General features: G+C 39.4%; 1 protein-coding gene across 4 annotated transcripts in view; it reads left to right on the forward strand.

Moving 5' to 3' along the window:
• Positions 1-18,309, forward strand: part of PKP4 (plakophilin 4) — a 163,746-nt gene that overhangs the window by 92,696 nt on the left and 52,741 nt on the right. The window contains exons 4-8 of one of the 4 annotated variants that reach the window (XM_084811199.1): positions 1,883-1,917; positions 6,133-6,283; positions 9,774-9,905; positions 10,005-10,195; positions 14,905-15,460. In XM_084811199.1, the coding sequence (XP_084667325.1) occupies positions 10,037-10,195; positions 14,905-15,460 (715 nt within the window). In that variant the 5' untranslated portion in view covers positions 1,883-1,917; positions 6,133-6,283; positions 9,774-9,905; positions 10,005-10,036. The remainder of the gene's footprint in view (positions 1-1,882; positions 1,918-6,132; positions 6,284-9,773; positions 9,906-10,004; positions 10,196-14,904; positions 15,461-18,309) is intronic. The other 3 variants (XM_084811189.1, XM_084811160.1, XM_084811170.1) reach the window with 3 other exon arrangements.

An 18,309-nucleotide genomic window follows, 5' to 3' on the forward strand; every position in this document is an offset into this window, starting at 1 on the left:
TTGGCTTGATCCACTGTGTACAGAGGATATTTCCCCAGAATTATTATCTTTTTACTAAAATGCCAAAGCTTTTCACATTGGTCTATTCACTGGCGTTGTTGATGTTTTGCTGGAATTGCTATTATTTTACTGAAATCACTGCATTACTTGCTGATCTCATATTGTTTTGCTGAGCTTTACAGTATTCATATGATGACAACACTGTTGAGGGGAAAAATAGGGAATCTGATGTTCTTGCTTACACACACAGGCCCTCCATATCCCACAGGAATGCAGGAATTCACCTTTTGTCATTAATATTAGCAGTGGGCTAAATTTTCATGAGACTTTATTTTCAGCATGAAAATTGGGCTTTCGAGGATTGTGAAAATCCTCTTAGCAGTCTTTCACTTTGTTTCTTGTGGCCTTCACATATTGTGCTTCAGACTCATTTTTAGGGATTCTTACTTCTACAGTGACTAATTCCAGATAGGTAGGGATCATGTAGTGACTATGGTGATGTCACACTGCCACATAGCCAGTCAGATTTGATTATGTGGTTTTGTCACTTTGGGCAAGCAAAGCCCCATCATCAGCTTCGCTCTCAGTGGTAGTGAAGAAGAAATGCATCTCTATTGCTCTGGTGCATCAGGCTGTGCTCCTGATCCTGCTATGCTGAACTGGCAGTTTCATTTCCCACCAGCACTTCATGGCAAACTGTTTGCCCTGATCCAGTTTTTCTTAAAATTTATTTAATATCCTGCTTTTCTGTGTGTTTAGTATCATGTATCTATGTATTAAGAGCTGAGGGTAGAATGTGGGTAGGGATATGTAACTCCATGCAGGTTCTGCTAATAACTAGTCGACTATGTATTGACTGAGTTAGGGGAGGGAGCATCCTTGCCTCAGGAATGGAGAGGGCCGAGTTTTCAGTAATACAGCTTCTTCTACATAATATGATTAGGATCAAAACATTAGTTGTAAACATACATTTTAAGTCAGGCTGTATATGTTACACGGTCAGAGTGGAAAATGGAAACACAAATCGCCTATTTCGAAAGTTGATTTTATAGTTGTGCTGGACACCTAATGCAGTTATAGAAGGGAGCAGAAACTTTAATTCTGTTCTTATTTGCACCTTATTGAAAGTTGGCATTAAACATATTTGAATAAGTAGTACAGTTTTCTGGATTTATGCATGGCAGTGTGGTGTGCAAAATACTAAAATATTTTCTTGCACTGACTGGCAGTCTGTAAAATAATCAATATAAATTAAGTGGTTTTCCTTTTAATTTTACTTCGACATATAAATATATCTAAACATTTAAATGTGAATATTTCATCTGTGCAGGTTAATGTATTAGTACTTCATTATATACTGATATCTGACAGAAACTGATTTTGAAATATGCCGAATTATGGCATAAGAGTAGTAACAAAGGCTCCTATTATAAAGAGTAAACAAGTTTGCATAAATGAATGACATTCATGCAGTGAAAGATTTTAGTACACTTTATTATTCAGTATGAAAGAGGGAAGAAAGCTCTTTAAAAAAAAATAGCTGGCTCAAAATATTGGTGCAATTTACCTTAATTCTCCAACTGAAATTAATAGGATTTCTATAGAACTTAAAAATACTTAACTTTAGAAGCACTGTTTATATGTGTTACTGCCTTCACAGTGTTGATATGGGAGGCATACATAGACACCCCACCTCACCCGCAGTCCTTCGACTGTTCTGTACCAAGTGGGTAGAAGGGAAAAGTGCAGCTCTGTTCAGCCCTATTGGGATCCTTGCAAACCTGTGAGCACTGATCGTACTCTGTGTATGATGAAAGGAAAATGAAAGGAAAACAACATTTGGAAGGAATTAAAGTTTGTTTGTTTGTTTCCTTTCCTATAGTTCCACTGAGAAATCATTTCCCTGGAGATCTGCAGGTACAGTTGTTTTGTATGTATGGTGTGCCCTCTAAAAATGCCACAGATTTCATAGTTTTTTCATGTAATGTTGTTAACTGTTCTGAAGCAAACTGATATGTGTTGCATTGAATGTGAAATGTTACATGTGTTTTATTCACATCAAAGTATTTTTTGGAATAAATACTTCAAATTTTTCTGAAGTATATTTCCCACCCACCCCCCCAAAAAAAGTTTTTTATATCCATAAAGATATACTTGCAAGGCTTATTTTTACACATTTACCATCAATATATATTCAGTGTAAGTAGCTATAACTGTTCTGTTTGTAGTCTGCTGATGTGTCAGGGACACTTCACATGACTTTTTGCGCTTATGGATATCTCTTCAAGTTAGGAAAAAAGCTGTGCATTCTGTGTACACCATCATGTTGATGAGTGTTAGATCTATTTCACTTTGGGCCAGTTTGCAAATCACAACAAGCCAGGGTTCTAGGGGGGCCCTGGTTTATTGTAATCGAGCAAGTGTGCTGGTGCATGCTGCCTAATAGTGCCCACTTGGCTCCTCCTCCCAGCAGGAGTGGCTAAACAAACTATGGACCCTCCATCCATGATTTGTTTATCATAAAATCCAACCCAGGGATTTTGGCTTGTCTCTCCCCCAAAAAACTAGCGTCATAACCAATAATAAACCATAGCTTATAACTCTGGCTTGTTTGAGAAGAGACATAATAATTGTCATAATAAACAAACGATGGACAGAGGGCCCATGGTTTGTTTAGCCATACCTGCAGGCAGGAGAAGCCAAGCAGGAGCAATTGGGCTTGCTCAGTCACAATAAGCCAGATTCCCTGGAACCCTGGTTTATTGTGATGTGCAATCCAAGCCTGTGTGTACATGGCATTACAGTTTTTACTGTGGATGCAAGAAGTATACAATTCCATCCTTAACATTTTTATTGCTGAATCAGTTTAAGTCAATTGGATACTTGTATGGTCCACCTGACTACAAATAATCTATTATGGAGCTATCATTTGAATTATGTTGTAATGCAGGGGAGGGCTGAAGATAGATCGGGAACTACTAGTAGATCTCTAGGTAAATTGCAGTAAATCAGCAAGGGTTTCAGACTCCGGATGCTTTAACAATAGCACCAGCAAAAGCCATTTTTCATTCCTAAATTTGGTTGCTGAAAACAAGAAAACCTGCAGGGAAATTGATGTAGATTTATGTGTGAAATAATTTGTGTGCAAGCACCAATTCTGGTACTAAAAACAAATTTATGGGCTGAGCATATGCTCAGAGGCACCTTGTTCTGCTGGTCTGAGTCCATCTTCCTGAGCCACTGTTTTGCACCTGGCTCCAGCTGGTGGACTTAGGGTTCTAATGAAAAACAAGTGGATCCTACAAGACTGTGACTACGTACTGCTGTTGTAATACAGTGGTTTTCAAACTGTGTTCCTAGAAGATCAAAACAACAAAGAAGCTTGTGGCATTGTAAAGACTAGAGAATTTATTTATTGCTTAAGCTTTTGTGGAATAAAGTCCTCTTCATCACATGCACATGAGATGATCTAGAACAGAACTGGGCAACCTGTAGCCTTAAAACCACATGTGGCCGTCAGCCTAATTTCAAAACCCCTCTGTGTGCAGTTAGTTCAGACCTCTGGCAAGAGTGATTTGTCCCATTTCTGGTAGCTGCCAAGCAGGAAGAAAGAGGGAGAGAAAAGCAGGTGGCAGAAAGAGATGGAGGAAAGGGATGAGCCAAACACCTGGCTCTGCACACTGCTGGCTTTGGTCCCACCCACCACTTACATGCACTCCCCTGACAGATTACCTGTGAGGTAATGGAGCCCTCAGCAAAAACCAGGCTGCCCACCTCTGAGCTAGAAGATCAGTAATGGAAGACAAGCTGCAGGAAAGAAAGCATTATGTCAGTAACGAATAATCTCCTGCAATGTGCATAGTGTGCATTGTTTTATACTGCACTGTTAGTTTGTAATGGGTGACAGCTGAGCCCAACGGACCTGGCTGGTATAGCTCACAAATTGACAGAGGGCCATAGAATGTGCTGCAGGGAGCAATCCTATGGCCGCTAGACAGTGGCTAGACGGCCATACCGACCTTGGAGCCCGCACTCCGAGGTTGGTTCCTGGAAAACTGACCTCCCCCCACTTCCGCACTGCCGCAGAGGCAGCGCGGAACAACCCCATCCTCCATGCTCGCAAGAGGAGCGCGGAGGGGCTGGAAAAAGGCATGGCTGGGGGCATTCCGGGGCGGGGACAGCATAGCTGCCTGTACAACACATCAAATGTGTCATGCAGCAGCCTCGTTCCCCACTCCCTCCTCCGGTGGCTAGACAGCCGCAATCGGCTGTCTAGCAGAAAAAGCAGGGCAGGAGAAGTGCAGAGGGAATGATCCCCTCCGTGCTTCTCCTGCCCTGCTTTGGATAGGTGGTCGCCTCCGAGTTCGGAGGTGGCTGCCTATCTAGATAGGATTGTGCCCTTAGAAACCTACAGAATTTTCAGGGGTTCCTTAGTAGATAAATCTATGTGGAAACAATTCCTTGAGGTTAGGAAGTTTGAAAACCAGTGTTCCTTACCCTGATTTTGATATCTTTACTGATGCTGACTTAATTGCATTTTGTAATTTGTTTTTATTTTATTTTGTTTGTTTTTATTGTGTTTTCTGATTTCTGTTAGACACCTTAAGAAAGGTAGGATATAAGTTTTTTTAAAATAAATAAAATTAATGGTGTATTAAACTCAGTGGTTATAGCCGGCTCCTTGCTAATATGTGGAAAGGATTTAATTAGTTGCATTTAGGAATCACATTGTGGTTCTCCACCAAGCAAAAATTGTGGTTATCATAACAAAGTCCAAAGGAGCCTTATACAGTCACCCCATTTTGCTTATTCATAAGCAGAATAGGAGAAAAAACAACCAAAACATTAGTTCATAAGGACTTCAAACAGTATATAGTGAACTTCTGTCATGGATGCTGGATTAGAACCAACCAGAAAAGATAGAGCAAACTGAAATATGATAATGTTCCTGTTTTTGCTATAGGTAGCCCATTAACGTCTTATAGCTAGTCTGGCAGGTGCTAACTTTTGCTTGCATAGTAAATCCTTAACATTTTTCAGCTTCTTAGAAGGCTGCTTATTAGCAAAGTAAAATGCTAGTTTTTAAGAAAGATAACTGCAAATGGAACTTTTTCACTCTAAAGTTTAAATCCTCTAAGCTGCAAGTGTAGGTCTATGAAGAATTTTCAGTTTATGCAATTGCTCCTACAGGTAGGAGTGTGTGTGTGACTTTGCTACATCCCACCACAACCTTTTAACTATACATTGAATACATGTTTTCTCCATCACAACCTTTTAACTATACATTGAAATCATGTTTCTTTTGATTTAAAAGATTGGTTTTCAGCAATTATGTACTTTGATTATGTGCACATATACACATACTATATCAGTGTGTGCGCATGCATGCATGCATGCATATTAATTGAACTTGCAAAGCAGTTTTCTTCTTTGTCTTTTGTTGTTGTTTTATCAGCATTGAGCCAGGATCAAAAGAATTAATTTAGGCATGCTCAAGGGCTTGGCATGCCCAGTGTGAATTTTAGAAAACAAACAGACCCCCATGCCATACTACAAATTGCTTTTGAAAGTCGCAGCAGTTTGTAATGTGGTATGAAAGGAAAGTTCTAGAAATACAAGCCCAAAGTTTTCTCGTTCATGCAGAACTAATTGAACACTTCTTTGGATCATGGCCATAGTGTTTTTTCCACTAAGATATTTTCTTACATCTTTGAACCTTTCAAGTCAGTGTACCATATACATTTTAGCAATATAATCATAATTATCTTCATGCTTTAATATAAAGAACAGCAGCACCTATATCTGGAGATAGAGCGGCAGGTCCATTACATTTGCTGCTGGAAAAGCTGGAACCAAAGTTTCCCTTAATGCTGTTGCCATTTAAAGATTCAGGGGTCCATGGAAATAACAAGAAGGGCCCTATAATGCCCCTGTTATATTTGATGAGGGAAGAACTGGATCAGGCCCTTTTCTCCCAACCCCATTCTCCTGGAAGATATTAAGATGAAAAGATTAAGCTGTATTTGAAAGTTTACCATTATTAGACTCTGATCCAAAAAACTACATTAGGCACATCCAAGGAGTTGTGCATGTCCAGTAGGATATCTGATTGTTTTTCTCCTTTTTAAACAGCCATGTTACTTCACAAATAACTTTTCAGACTCACTTCACCAGTGGTTTGCCAAGCAGTGTGGGAGACTGTTGATCTAGAAAAAAAACCCTGAAAATCTACTTGGAACGGTTCTTTGAAACTAGCTATGTGGCACTTTAAATCCTGCCTTAGGTAATATCTTTTCTTTTTTCTTCTTCTCATCTATCCCCTGAATCTTTCTTAGGTCCACTTTTATTCAGCAAACATGTTTTCACCAGATCCAAAAGGTGAAAACCATTTAGTTAAAAATATATTGAATTAAAATATTTATTTCACCACATTCCATTCTCAGGGTGGCTCATGATCATGATTATAATCACAATACTGTGAAGCTGCCTTGTGAATTCTGTTAAAAACCAAAAGTCAGGATATAATCATCTTAAATAAATAAAACAAAATTACAAACATCCACATTCAAAACAGCAGCAATTAAACCCCCAGCTCAATTGACCTCAACACTGTTCTAAATACACAGGTCATGATGCAGCTTCTGAAAGCCACCAGGAACATGCTTCAGCAAACCTTCTCCAGTAATCCATCCCTTCCCACCACCCCCACTACCCCGCTCTTTGCTGAGGCTGACATGACCTCATGCAATGATGTAATACGTGTAGGGCAGTCATGTATAATTGCCAGGGGTAACATGGGAGAGGTGCCCTATAGGCATGAGTGTCCCATATTGTGAAAGACTTTAAGGATTTGACACCAGGACCTAATGGGTAGCCAATGCGACCATTGCAGGATTAGTTGGATATTTTCCCTCCTTCCCATGTCTCAAGGAATGCTAGTATTTTGCTAGTGTTTTGCACCAATTGAAGCCTCTGAGTTTTCTTGAAGGGCAACCATTTATAGAGCACACTTTAATAGTCAGACTGAGAGACTACAAAGGCATGGATAGTGGAAAGGTCTCCAAAAAGTGATGTAATCTATGCACTAGATGAAACTGATAGAAGATGCCACTGCTGTAGGTGCAATGTCAGATCCAGAAATGTTCCCAAGCTATGAACCTGGTCTGATGAACTAATAGCCCATTTGACCATGACATCTTCTACAACATCTGAATTCTCCACTGACATCACTTTCATCTTGTTTTGGATTCAGCCTCAGACTGTTCCATCTTTTCTACATGACTACCACCTCTAAATACTGGCTTCATACCAAGACAGCAGTTCCCAGTTTCATAGTTAATGAAATATAGAGCAAAGTATGATCAGCCTATTGATGACACTGAATTGAAAAGTTCCAGATGATGTCATCGTGGATCGGGGTGGGAAATGTTTACCCTCCAGAGGTTTTTAGAAAGCAACTCCCATAATCAACAGATCAGCACCTGAGGCTTTCCTCCCAGTGCCACCTCCAAGGGAGGCTCAGAAGGTGGCAAAAGGAAGGGGCCTTCTCAGTGGTGGCCCCCCCCAACTGTGGAATGAGTTCCTCACTGAGGCCCACCTGGCACCGACACTGTCATCTTTTCAGCACCAGATTAAGACTGCTCCCTTCTTCCAGGCATTGAATTACATATGATGGGGCATGTATGTCTGCTGTCTTGAACAGGTCTATTAAAAGTTGTTTACTGATACTGTTTTTAGCAGTTTGAATTGTTTTAAATTTTGTATGTTAAAAAAATTAGACTGTGTTTTTATCATAATGTTATATAATCCTGTTGTTGTATTTTTTATGTTGTGAACTGCCCAGAGAGCTTCGCCTATGTGGCGGTGTGGAAATGAAATTAATAATAATGATGATGATGATGATAAATAACATTAGTGACAATATTGAACCCCCTTGCCACCCCCCAAATCTTGTATAATGGACTCTGATCTCATGTCACCACTTACTATTTTTTGGCTAGATCCCCCCAAATGGAATTGGAACCACTCAAGGGTGAACTCAGTAAAACCCACATATGTTCTAGTCTTCAGAGCAAGATGTACAAGAGGGAGGAATTCCCCCTGTCAGCTTCAAGATGCAGATCATTCGTGCTCTTCCTGCCATGCATTGGATAGGCGATCACCTCCGAGTTCAGAAGTGACCGTCTATCTGCTCTCTTAATGTGTTAAATATGAAATGTTACCCTCCCTGATCCCTGGGATATAAATCAAATACATAATGTAAATTGACCTAAATGTTATGCAGCTGTTACTTCCTAGTAGTCAGACCTTTTAGATTAAACCTATAATTCTAGTGCACCTCTTCAGTATAATTTGACAGACAGAAATAACACTTTCATACAACTGAGTTGATGACTAACTTGGCATTCTTCATTCAGTGCAAGGCATCTTTGTTAGAGTGTTTTTCCCTGTTCATGATTTAAATGCCCAAACTGATGGCTGTTTGTTGCACCAAGCTGTGCAGTTAAGGGAACTCTCTAAATAACAAACCAAAAAAGTCCCCAAACTCTAATCCACTTAAGCTCCAGTCTCATTTATTTTCATGGTTCCCTGGTGCAGAAACCTTTAAATGCCTTTCATTTAAGAGATATGGAAAGCATCCAGTTACAGCTTCAAAGTTTCTTCCTCTACCACTACTAGATTATCCTGGGAATTGGACTTTAAGGAACTTCTGTGTTTTTATTCCTTTAGCTCAGGGGTGGGCAGAAGGTAGGTCAAAAACTACTGGTAGGTCGCTGGATAATTTGCGATAGATTGTCAAGGATTTCTCACTCCCAAGTGTTTAGCAACAGGAACAACAAAAAATATATTCCCCTGGTTTAAACAGATTTGGGTAAGTGTTGTGGAGATTTAAGGACCTTGTTCTTGCCAGGTTTCAGAGAAGATGTAGAGCACTTTAATTAATTTAGATTAAGTTCCTGAGTTGTAATTGCCTCCACATCACCTTCCCTAAATTCATCCATCGACCATCAAAAGGATGGCAGGATGAGCCCTTGTCCTGATATGTAGGAAGTAGAGGGTATTTCACAGGGTTTTAATGTTCTTCAGACATGACCAATACACTCAGTATAAAAGTACCATGTTCATTCTACTTTTCAAAAAACTCCTCAAAATGGAATTTACCCTAAAACCTTTCTAGTTGTTTTGTTAATATAGCTGTTAATTAGAGAAAAGTAAGTTATTGCCTAGGATTTGAGAACAAGATTTAACTTTGTTCATATAGGAAACAGTTACTGATGATGCCTTCTGGTATCTTTTCTGCCATGCTAATTTTATCATCCAAGCTATAGAAGACTTTGAAGCAAATACATTTGTTTTTTTATTTAAAGTACAAAAATGAATATCACAGTTGACAATATGTTCTTCCATAACGACTTCAGAATTTGCCTACCTAGGAAATGTGTACTATGTGTTTGAAAATAAGAAGAAAACACCACCTGTGCTGGGAAGTTCTCTTCCCCCCAACCCAAGAATTGAATGTTCACATCGAAATTACTAGTTTCACAGAACTAACTATACATCTTTCTATTTTTTTTTATATATATATATATATATATATATATATATATATTTATTTATACAATATTATACAATATCCAATCTCTTTGTTACTGATAACATGTAGAATCAAACTGAGCAGAAATTTTGAAATCATGTAATGTATTCGTAGATGAATAGATAGATAAGAGATACAGATGTAGATATATTCTTGACTAATGAAACTCTCCTTTCAGATTTGCCAGACACAGGTGTAAATAAACTCAGAACATCTGAGAGTGTTCACATTCCTTCCTATCATGTTGGAACAGAGCCAGAACAAAGGAATCTCTACTCACCAGAGCAAACATCGCTTCATGAAAGTGAGGGTCTGTTATATAAACGTTAAATAAATTGAGATTTATCCATCAATGACTTTTTTCACAAATGTGTAATAGCATCAGTCTCATTATGCTTTATATTTTCAGGATCCGTGGGTAACTCTAGAAGTTCAACACAGATGAATTCGTACTCTGACAGTGGCTACCAGGAAGTAAGCAGTTTCCATAACAGCCAGAATCTGGGAAAGGGAGAGAACAGACAGCAGCATTCCTTTATTGGAGCAAATAATAACCATTTGGTGAGAAGTTCAAGGGCTGAAGGACAAGCTTTGGTTCAGGTATGCATAACTGAATCATAATGTCTTTTCAATTTGACATACTGTTCACTGATAAATTACAATATAGTTTTTGCATTGCCACAAACAAGTATTTCTGTGTTTTAAAAGAATACTTTTAGGGCACAGTCCTATGGGGATAGCTGTAAGCCTCTGAAATCAGAGACCATCAAATGCAGAGTAGGAGGAATGGCAGAGGCGACCTTTGCCTCTGCACTCCTCTCGCCCCGCATTTTAGCTAAACGAGTGTTTTTGCGATCTAGCTGAGGTGTCTGGGAGAGGGAGGGATGGAGGCTGGGGAGGCTAGAGGATTCTTTGTAAGTCGGCCTTCCCAGTCCCCTGGGCACCCATGGGAACGCTCCTTTTACCTTCCCTCCAAGGTCGCTGGCACAGTACTCTCCATTCTGGCTGCAAGGGGAGGGAGAGCGGGGAGCTCGGACTCCTGGGTCCAAGGTCAGAGCACTGCCTCCGACCTTGGATCCAGGAATCTGAACTATCATATGCCCCCCTGTCTAAGAGCCATAGGATTGTTCTCCTAGGGTTGCAACATTTGATCCATTAACTGGTGATTTATTAAAAAATATCTGAGCTATTAAAAAGGTGCCCATGGTCAATTTTGTCAGAATTAATTATTTTTGTAATATTTAAGAGAAAAATTTAATTAAGAAAAGCCCACAAAATAAACAGATATTTTAATCTAGATACAGTATAAATTCACCACATATATGTTATTTACTCAGTATAGAAATATACTGAACAATGCAAAGAAACTGAAGAAAAGAACAGAATGGGAAAGACTAGAGATCTCTTCAAGAAAATCAGAGATCTCAAGGGAACGTTTTCTGCAAAGACGGGCATGATAAAGGACAAAGAAGGCAGGGACATAACAGAAGCAGATGAGATTAAGAAGAGGTGGCAAGAATACACAGAAGAACTATACAGGAAAGATCTGAATGTCCCTGATAGCCATGATAGTGTGGTCACTGAATTTGAGCCGGACATCCTCGAGAGTGAAGTCAAGTGGGCCTTAGGAAGCATTACTAACAACAAAGCTAGCGGAGATGACAGTATTCCAGCTGAGCTATTTAAAATCCTAAAAGATGATGCTGTTTTATCCCTAAAAAGTGCTGCACTCAATATGCCAACAAATTTGGAACACTCAACAGTGGCCACAAGACTGGAAAAGGTCAGGTTACATTCCAATTCCAAAGAAGAGCAACGCCAAAGAGTGTTCAAACTACAGTACAATTGCGCTCATTTCACATGCCAGCAAGGTGATGCTCAAAATCCTACAAGCTAGGCTTCAGCAGTATGCGAACCGAGAACTACCGGAAGTACAAGCTGGGTTTCGAAGAGGCAGAGGAACTTGAGATCAAATCGCCAACGTATGCTGGATCATGGAGAAAGCAAGAGAATTCCAGAAAAACGTCTATTTCTGCTTCATTGACTACGCTAAAGCCTTTGATTGTGTGGATCACAACAAACTGTGGCAAATTCTTAAAGAGATGGGGGTACCAGACCACCTTACCTGTCTCCTGAGAAACCTGTATGAGGGTCAAGAAGCAACAGTAAGAACCAGATATGGAACAACCGATTGGGTCAAAATTGGAAAAGGAGTATGAGAAGGCTGCATATTGTCGCTCTGCTTATTTAACTTATATGCAGAGTACATCATGAGAAACGCCGGGTTGGATGAATCACAGGTCGGAATTAAGATTGCCGGGAGAATTATCAACAACCTCAGATACGCAGATGATACCACCCTAATGGCAGAAAGCAAAGAGGATCTCAAGAGCCTCTTGTTGAGTGTGAAAGAGGAGAGTGCAAAAGCTGGTTTGAAACTCAACATTAAAAAAATGAAGATCATGGCATCTGGCCCCATCACTTCCTGGCATATGGAAGGGGAAGAAATGGAAGCAGTGACAGATTTTATTTTCTTGGGCTCCAAGATCACTGCAGACGGTGACTGTAGCCATGAAATTAAAAGACGCTTGCTCCTTGGGAGGAAAGCTATAGCAAACCAAGACAGCATAGTAAGAAGCAGAGACATCACCTTGCCAACAGAGGTCCGTCTAATTAAAGCTATGGTTTTCCCATTAGTAACATATGGCTGTGAGAGCTGGACTATAAGGAAGGCTGAGCGCCGAAGAATCGATACTTTCGAACTGTGGTGCTGGAGAAGACTCTTACGAGTCCCCTGGACTGCAAGGAGGTCAAATCAGTCAATCCTAAAGGAAATCAACCCTGAGTTCTCATTGGAAGGACAGATCCTGAAGCTGAAGCTCAAATATTTTGGCCACCGAATGTGAAGAGAAAACTCTCTGGAAAAGACCCTGATGTTGGGAAAGACTGAAGGCAAAAGGAGAAGGGGATGGCAGAGGATGAGATGGCTAGATAGCATCACCGATGCAATGAATATGGACTTGAGCACACTCCGGGAGAGAGCGCAGGACAGGAAGGCCTGGCGTGCTATGGTCCAAGGGGTCACGAAGAGTCGGACACGACTGAACGACTGAACAACAACAATAGAAATATGCTTGCCTTGTATCTTCAGCCACAATGAGCGTCAGATTGGCTCACAATCATATGAAATATAGAAAAATAATTAATCAATCTACAATAAAGCAAATAAGAATATGCATCACAACAGCACCAAAAAAGGCCCATCCAAAAAACATTACAAAAACAGCAGATCCAAAAACAGCATCAGACAATGCCTAATGTGAAAAACCCAGACCTATTTAATTCTAAATTATACTGCTTTTTACAGAAATCAATAAAGGCTAACAAATGTGTTATAAAAAACACAAAACTAAGAAAAAAGTATAAGTATTGACAAAAAATGCAAGCAGCAGGGGCCATCTAAGAAAAGGCACAGAAGGGAATGCCTCTTTGAAGATGGAACCTGCTGTGATATAATCTGAAATCATGCATGTACTAACCATGCTTTTTACTTTAATTTTTTTTTATTCACGTGCAAATTATGCAGATTTCATTATTTTAAAACTCATAATTAATCAACTAAGACTTCAATTGTGTGACAGCTTATTTACAACAGGGGTGGGCAGAAAGCAGATCTCCAGATTTTTGGAGTTCAACTCCCGGGATTCCTGTCCATTGGCTATGCTGGCAGGGGCTTCTAGGAGTTGAAGTCCAAGACATCCGGAGAGCTACCTTATGCCCATCCCTGATCTACAGCTATTCAATTTGTTGGTAATAACAAAGCAGAAGACCAAACCTATATCCTTCTTTTATTCAGAGTATCATTACTGTTTTCTTTATTTTTATTCATTTCAGTAGTAATTAACTATGGATTATTAGACTTATTAGTGAACAAGGAAGAATCATAGAATCATAGAATAGTAGGGTTGGAAGGGGCCTACAAGGCCATCAAGTCCAACCCCCTGCTCAATGCAGGAATCCGAGTCAGAGCATCCCTGACAAATGGCTGTCCAGCCTCATCTTGAAGGCCTCCAGTGTGGGAGAAGAAGATCAGAGAAGGATCAAGTGGAGGAAATAATTTATTTCTACGACTAGGATTTTAGTGACACAGCTACGTTTGGACATCATGATAAACCCAGGATTTAGTGTGAGAGGGACAAGCTTAACCTCCCCTCAGGATTATGCACACCCCCTCCCCGCTCTTACAGGATGGACACGAGAAAGAATTCAAACATTTTTGCTTCCGGTTTTGATTAACCATGGTTTGACTTGTCGTCTGAACCTGATAAACTATGGCTAATCTTAACAAGTCTTCCCCAACCTGGTGCCCTCCTGATGTTTTGGACTACAGCTCCTATCATCTCTGACCATTGGCCGTTCCAGCTGGGGCTGGTAGGACTTGTAGTCCAAAATGTCTGGAGAGCACTGGGTTGGGGAAGGCCGATCTTAATTATGGCATATACAAAACAAGCCAACTTCATCAAACCATTTAGGGTTTGGATGATATGCTAAACTGTGGTTAATCAAAAACAGAAGCAAAACCTTGTGATATCCTTGCTGTCAAACCAAAGGAACCAAAGGAATAGAGGAAAGGGGGAGTGTGTGAGCCCAGAGGAGGCTAAGCTCATTCACCATGATTTAGCATGATGTCAGAATGTAGCCATTTGCTATTTTGTATATTTATTTATTTACTGTACTTTTAAACCACCTAATAACTAAAGTTCTCTGAGTTATAGAAAAGTAGCAGCGTATTAAGCTAAAGCTACTTTTGTACTAAAACATACCCTCATTTCAAAATTATGTTAACGTTTTGGCTTCTCAGAAATAAAACTAGAAAATATAGTTCTATTTGACTGGGGATATCAAATGGAAGATTTTCAATATTTTTAAAGAATGTATTCTTGGTGTGATGAATTATAAACTTGTTTTCAAACACTTCAGGTGCAACCCAACAAAAATAAAGCACTTCTAAATCTCACTGATTTCAGTGGGATAAACTAAAAGTACAACCCTAAACATGTCTACTCAGACGTAAGTCCCACTGTGTCCAGTAGGACTTAATCCCAGATCTGTGTGTATAGGACTGCAGCCTTAAGCATGTACTTAACTCTCCCTTTAAAATCAGTGGGACTTGCACGTGCTTAACTATGGTGCAAATGTATCCCAAAAGAAATTATACATTTATAAAAGGCTGATCTTTACACTTAGATTTCTTCTGATCACTTTGTGTGTAAATATTATATATATATATATATATTTCTTTTTAACAGACATCAAACCTAGCTGCCAACAGAGCCATGAGACGTGTGAGTTCTGTTCCATCAAGGGCCCAGTCTCCCTCCTATGTAACCACTGCAGGAGTTTCTCCTTCGAGGGGATCACTCAGAACTTCTTTAGGGAGTGGCTATGGTTCACCATCTGTTACTGAGTCACGATCTCTTAATTCTAATGTGTTCTCATCCACAACATTACCTGTACAAAGAGCAACATCTCCATTTACTACACAAAGACCTGCTTCACCAATAGCAGTGCGCAGAATTGGTTCAGTAACATCTAGGCAATCAACCAACCCCAATGGAGGGACTCCCCAGTACCAGCCTTCAGTCAGAGTCGGTTCACCTCTTACACTAAATGATACACAGACAAGAGTAGCCTCTCAACCCCAGACCCAAGTTGGATCTTCATCACCAAAGCGTTCTGGGATGACTGCAGTTCCACAACATTTGGGAACAACGTTACAGCGGACGCTTCATGACATTGAGCAATATGCACAGCAGTATGAAATCTATGAAAGAATGGTTCCGCCCCGTCCAGATAGCCTTACAGGTTAGTAAAAAGGTAAAGACACAACTTAAAATTTTGTGGAAACCTGTAAATACAGTGAATTGTACAATTGTGTTACTGGCAAAAAGAATTACAATATACAATTGCTAATGTTTCAAATAACACATTGCAATTATTTTACTGATACTGATTTTGTTTTGGAAGGAATTATTTTTCTTAGCAGTTAACAAATATCTAATGTAGTGGTATGCTTTCAGTGTTTTTCCTTTTTAAGACAGTGGCATTTCAAGTTGGGGAAGAAATAAACGACCACAGAAATGGTTAATATTCAGACATTGACATAGGTGGTAAAACTAGTGTAATTGAACAGGTTTTAAATATATGCCAGAACTAGAGAAAGGGAGGTGGAGTGATGATTTTCGCCAGTTCCCCCTGCAGCTACCAGTGTCAGATCCCATCCTGCAGCCCTCCAGAACAGCTTTTGAGGAGGCTCAGGGAAAGCAAAATCTGCTAAAATCACTGTCCTGCCCCCTTCCTTCAATGTGAGAAGAACTCCACTGAGCACAAGTCTGAATCCAACCCATGGTATTTTGTATAATCTAGAGATCTTGTACCTCTAAACCCTTTAGAGTTAGTATTGCCTTTGGCTGGAATAGATATCAAAGGAATTCAGGGGCAAATTCTTACTGATTTTAGCAGTTGTGAATTGCATCTCTTGTTGTCAAGATGGAGTTATTAATCTGTGCTCACCTATATTGTAACTTACTTTTAAAACTCTGATTGAATATTTATTCAGGGCATCCCCTTGACACACAAAGCTATAATAATACTCCAGTGTGAAAATACTTTCATAAAATTTAAAACTGTCCTAGACATAGCATTAACCTATACAAAATACCTATACAAAAAAAAACACCACTTCATTATTCAGCAGTGTTTTTCAGAAAAAGGTAATACCTCATTTCTAGTGTAGGTCTACATCTGTAAATCTCTCTAAGAAATAAAATATAGCAACTGAGCTGTTTAAAAAATTCCCATATTGGGTACAATACAGTCAAAGTAAAGCACTTGTAAGTCCCATTGCTTTCAGTGGAAAGGTACGTATGTGCTTAACTTCTGAACTTTGGCTGCATTGTGCCTATTGCCTTTCCCCCTTGTCTGGGAAAGATAGCTACAAATTGGGTTGCCCATTTAATATCCTCATATGATGGGCATCTCCATAAATAAAGACAGGCAACTTCAATAAGATTCATTCAACAGTTTGAAAGTCTGTCCTAATGAGGCTCTTTCAGCTATCTACCTGTCAGCACTAGGTGATCCATCTGCATAAATCTATGCTTGGTTATTGCTTCTGAAGCCTCAGGGTTGGTATTATGAAATATGGCTCCATGGCAAGGTCATGTTTCATATATTTTGCTAATGTTTTAAGCTTGACTCAGTTGCAGAGTTTGAGTAGATATTTTGGGAATGAAATTGTTTCATTTCTCATCAAAGAGAATGAAATGTTACACTGTGAAGGCTTATAACTCTGTTGTACTGGGCATTCATCAAATCAAAATAATGAGCTCCAGTTATTTTATATGTCCTACATAAGGCTTTTGAAATTTACACTTAATGCCCAATACCATGACTACTTATGGTCAAAAGAGTTCCACTGCACACAAAAGAGTTGCCCCTGCCAGCAATACCTTCATTCATTTCAATGGAAAGATCCAGTTCACCCTCAAAGGAATGTGCGAGCATATCAAGTCACCCCATTCAAATGACTGAGGAAGCCAAGGTGTGCAATACATATATATGGACATCTGAGTGCATATAGATTCCTGGGTGCAGAATCAGGATGTGTTCACTACTCTGTTGAGCCTGCTGGGGCTTCAACATACATATGTAACTTGCTTTAGATTGTGACCTAAAATAATATACATAACTAAAATACTAGCATGAAGCACATTCATCATTCTTTATTTTAAAACTGATTCCCAAGTGCATATGAGCAAATTTAAACTACTTTTCAACTTTGAGAAGGACACCATAAATATAAAATTGCTCTTGCATTTAAAAGAAAAGCAGGTAACGGGCTTAAAATATATTAAACTACCTATAATGTTTACATACGCTGCATAATTACTGTAATTTACGTGTTTCTGACTCCCCCTGTGCAATACTTGAAGGGTTCATATTACTGTATTACATTTGGGAACTCAAACTGAATCACTAAATGATTAGATGGAAGGCTCTGTATAGCATTCAAGTTTTCATACCCCAAGTAGACTGTGATCAGCTGGGTATAATCTGGAAAAAGCAATGGGGAAGCAAAAAGAAAACAGGTAGTGTCCACTTATTTGGATGATGGAAAGTGTAAGTTCTCACTTCTGCCAAATGTAGCAAGTACATTTCAAAATACTTAAAAAAAAAAAAAACTCATGTTGTACCAGGGATTTTTGAAGTAGAACAGTGGTGTCTATATTGCTCACACAGCTCAAAGATGTGTTGGGTCCTAATGCCCTTCCTAGAAGGGTCTTATGAGCAAGAATTTAGATATCGGTCTAGTTGAACTACAACAACTAGTTGAAAAGGTGGTGACATTCAGAAAGCTTTGTTGACCATCCAAATATGGCTTACTTCCTAATAATTTCTCTTTTCTAGTTTTAGCAGCCCTAAACCTTCCAATTTATTTGTATTAGTGACATAGTGGTTTTAATTTTTCAAGACTTTTGAAATGCGGATGACTTACATCATCCCTACAGAGATTTTGCTAGCTTTGATTTCTTAAATGCTCTTAATCTTTACAGAATCTCAATGGTTGCCACCATAGTCCTAAACACTTGCACCAGCATATTTGCTCGTGATGCTGGCACAACATTCTGTTTTGAGCGATTGCACCAGGATAG

The sequence above is a fragment of the Heloderma suspectum genome, chromosome 1 (genome assembly GCF_057233095.1).
Source record: "Heloderma suspectum isolate Gila_16-S chromosome 1, 16-S_ref, whole genome shotgun sequence".
Classification (NCBI taxonomy): domain Eukaryota; kingdom Metazoa; phylum Chordata; class Lepidosauria; order Squamata; family Helodermatidae; genus Heloderma; species Heloderma suspectum.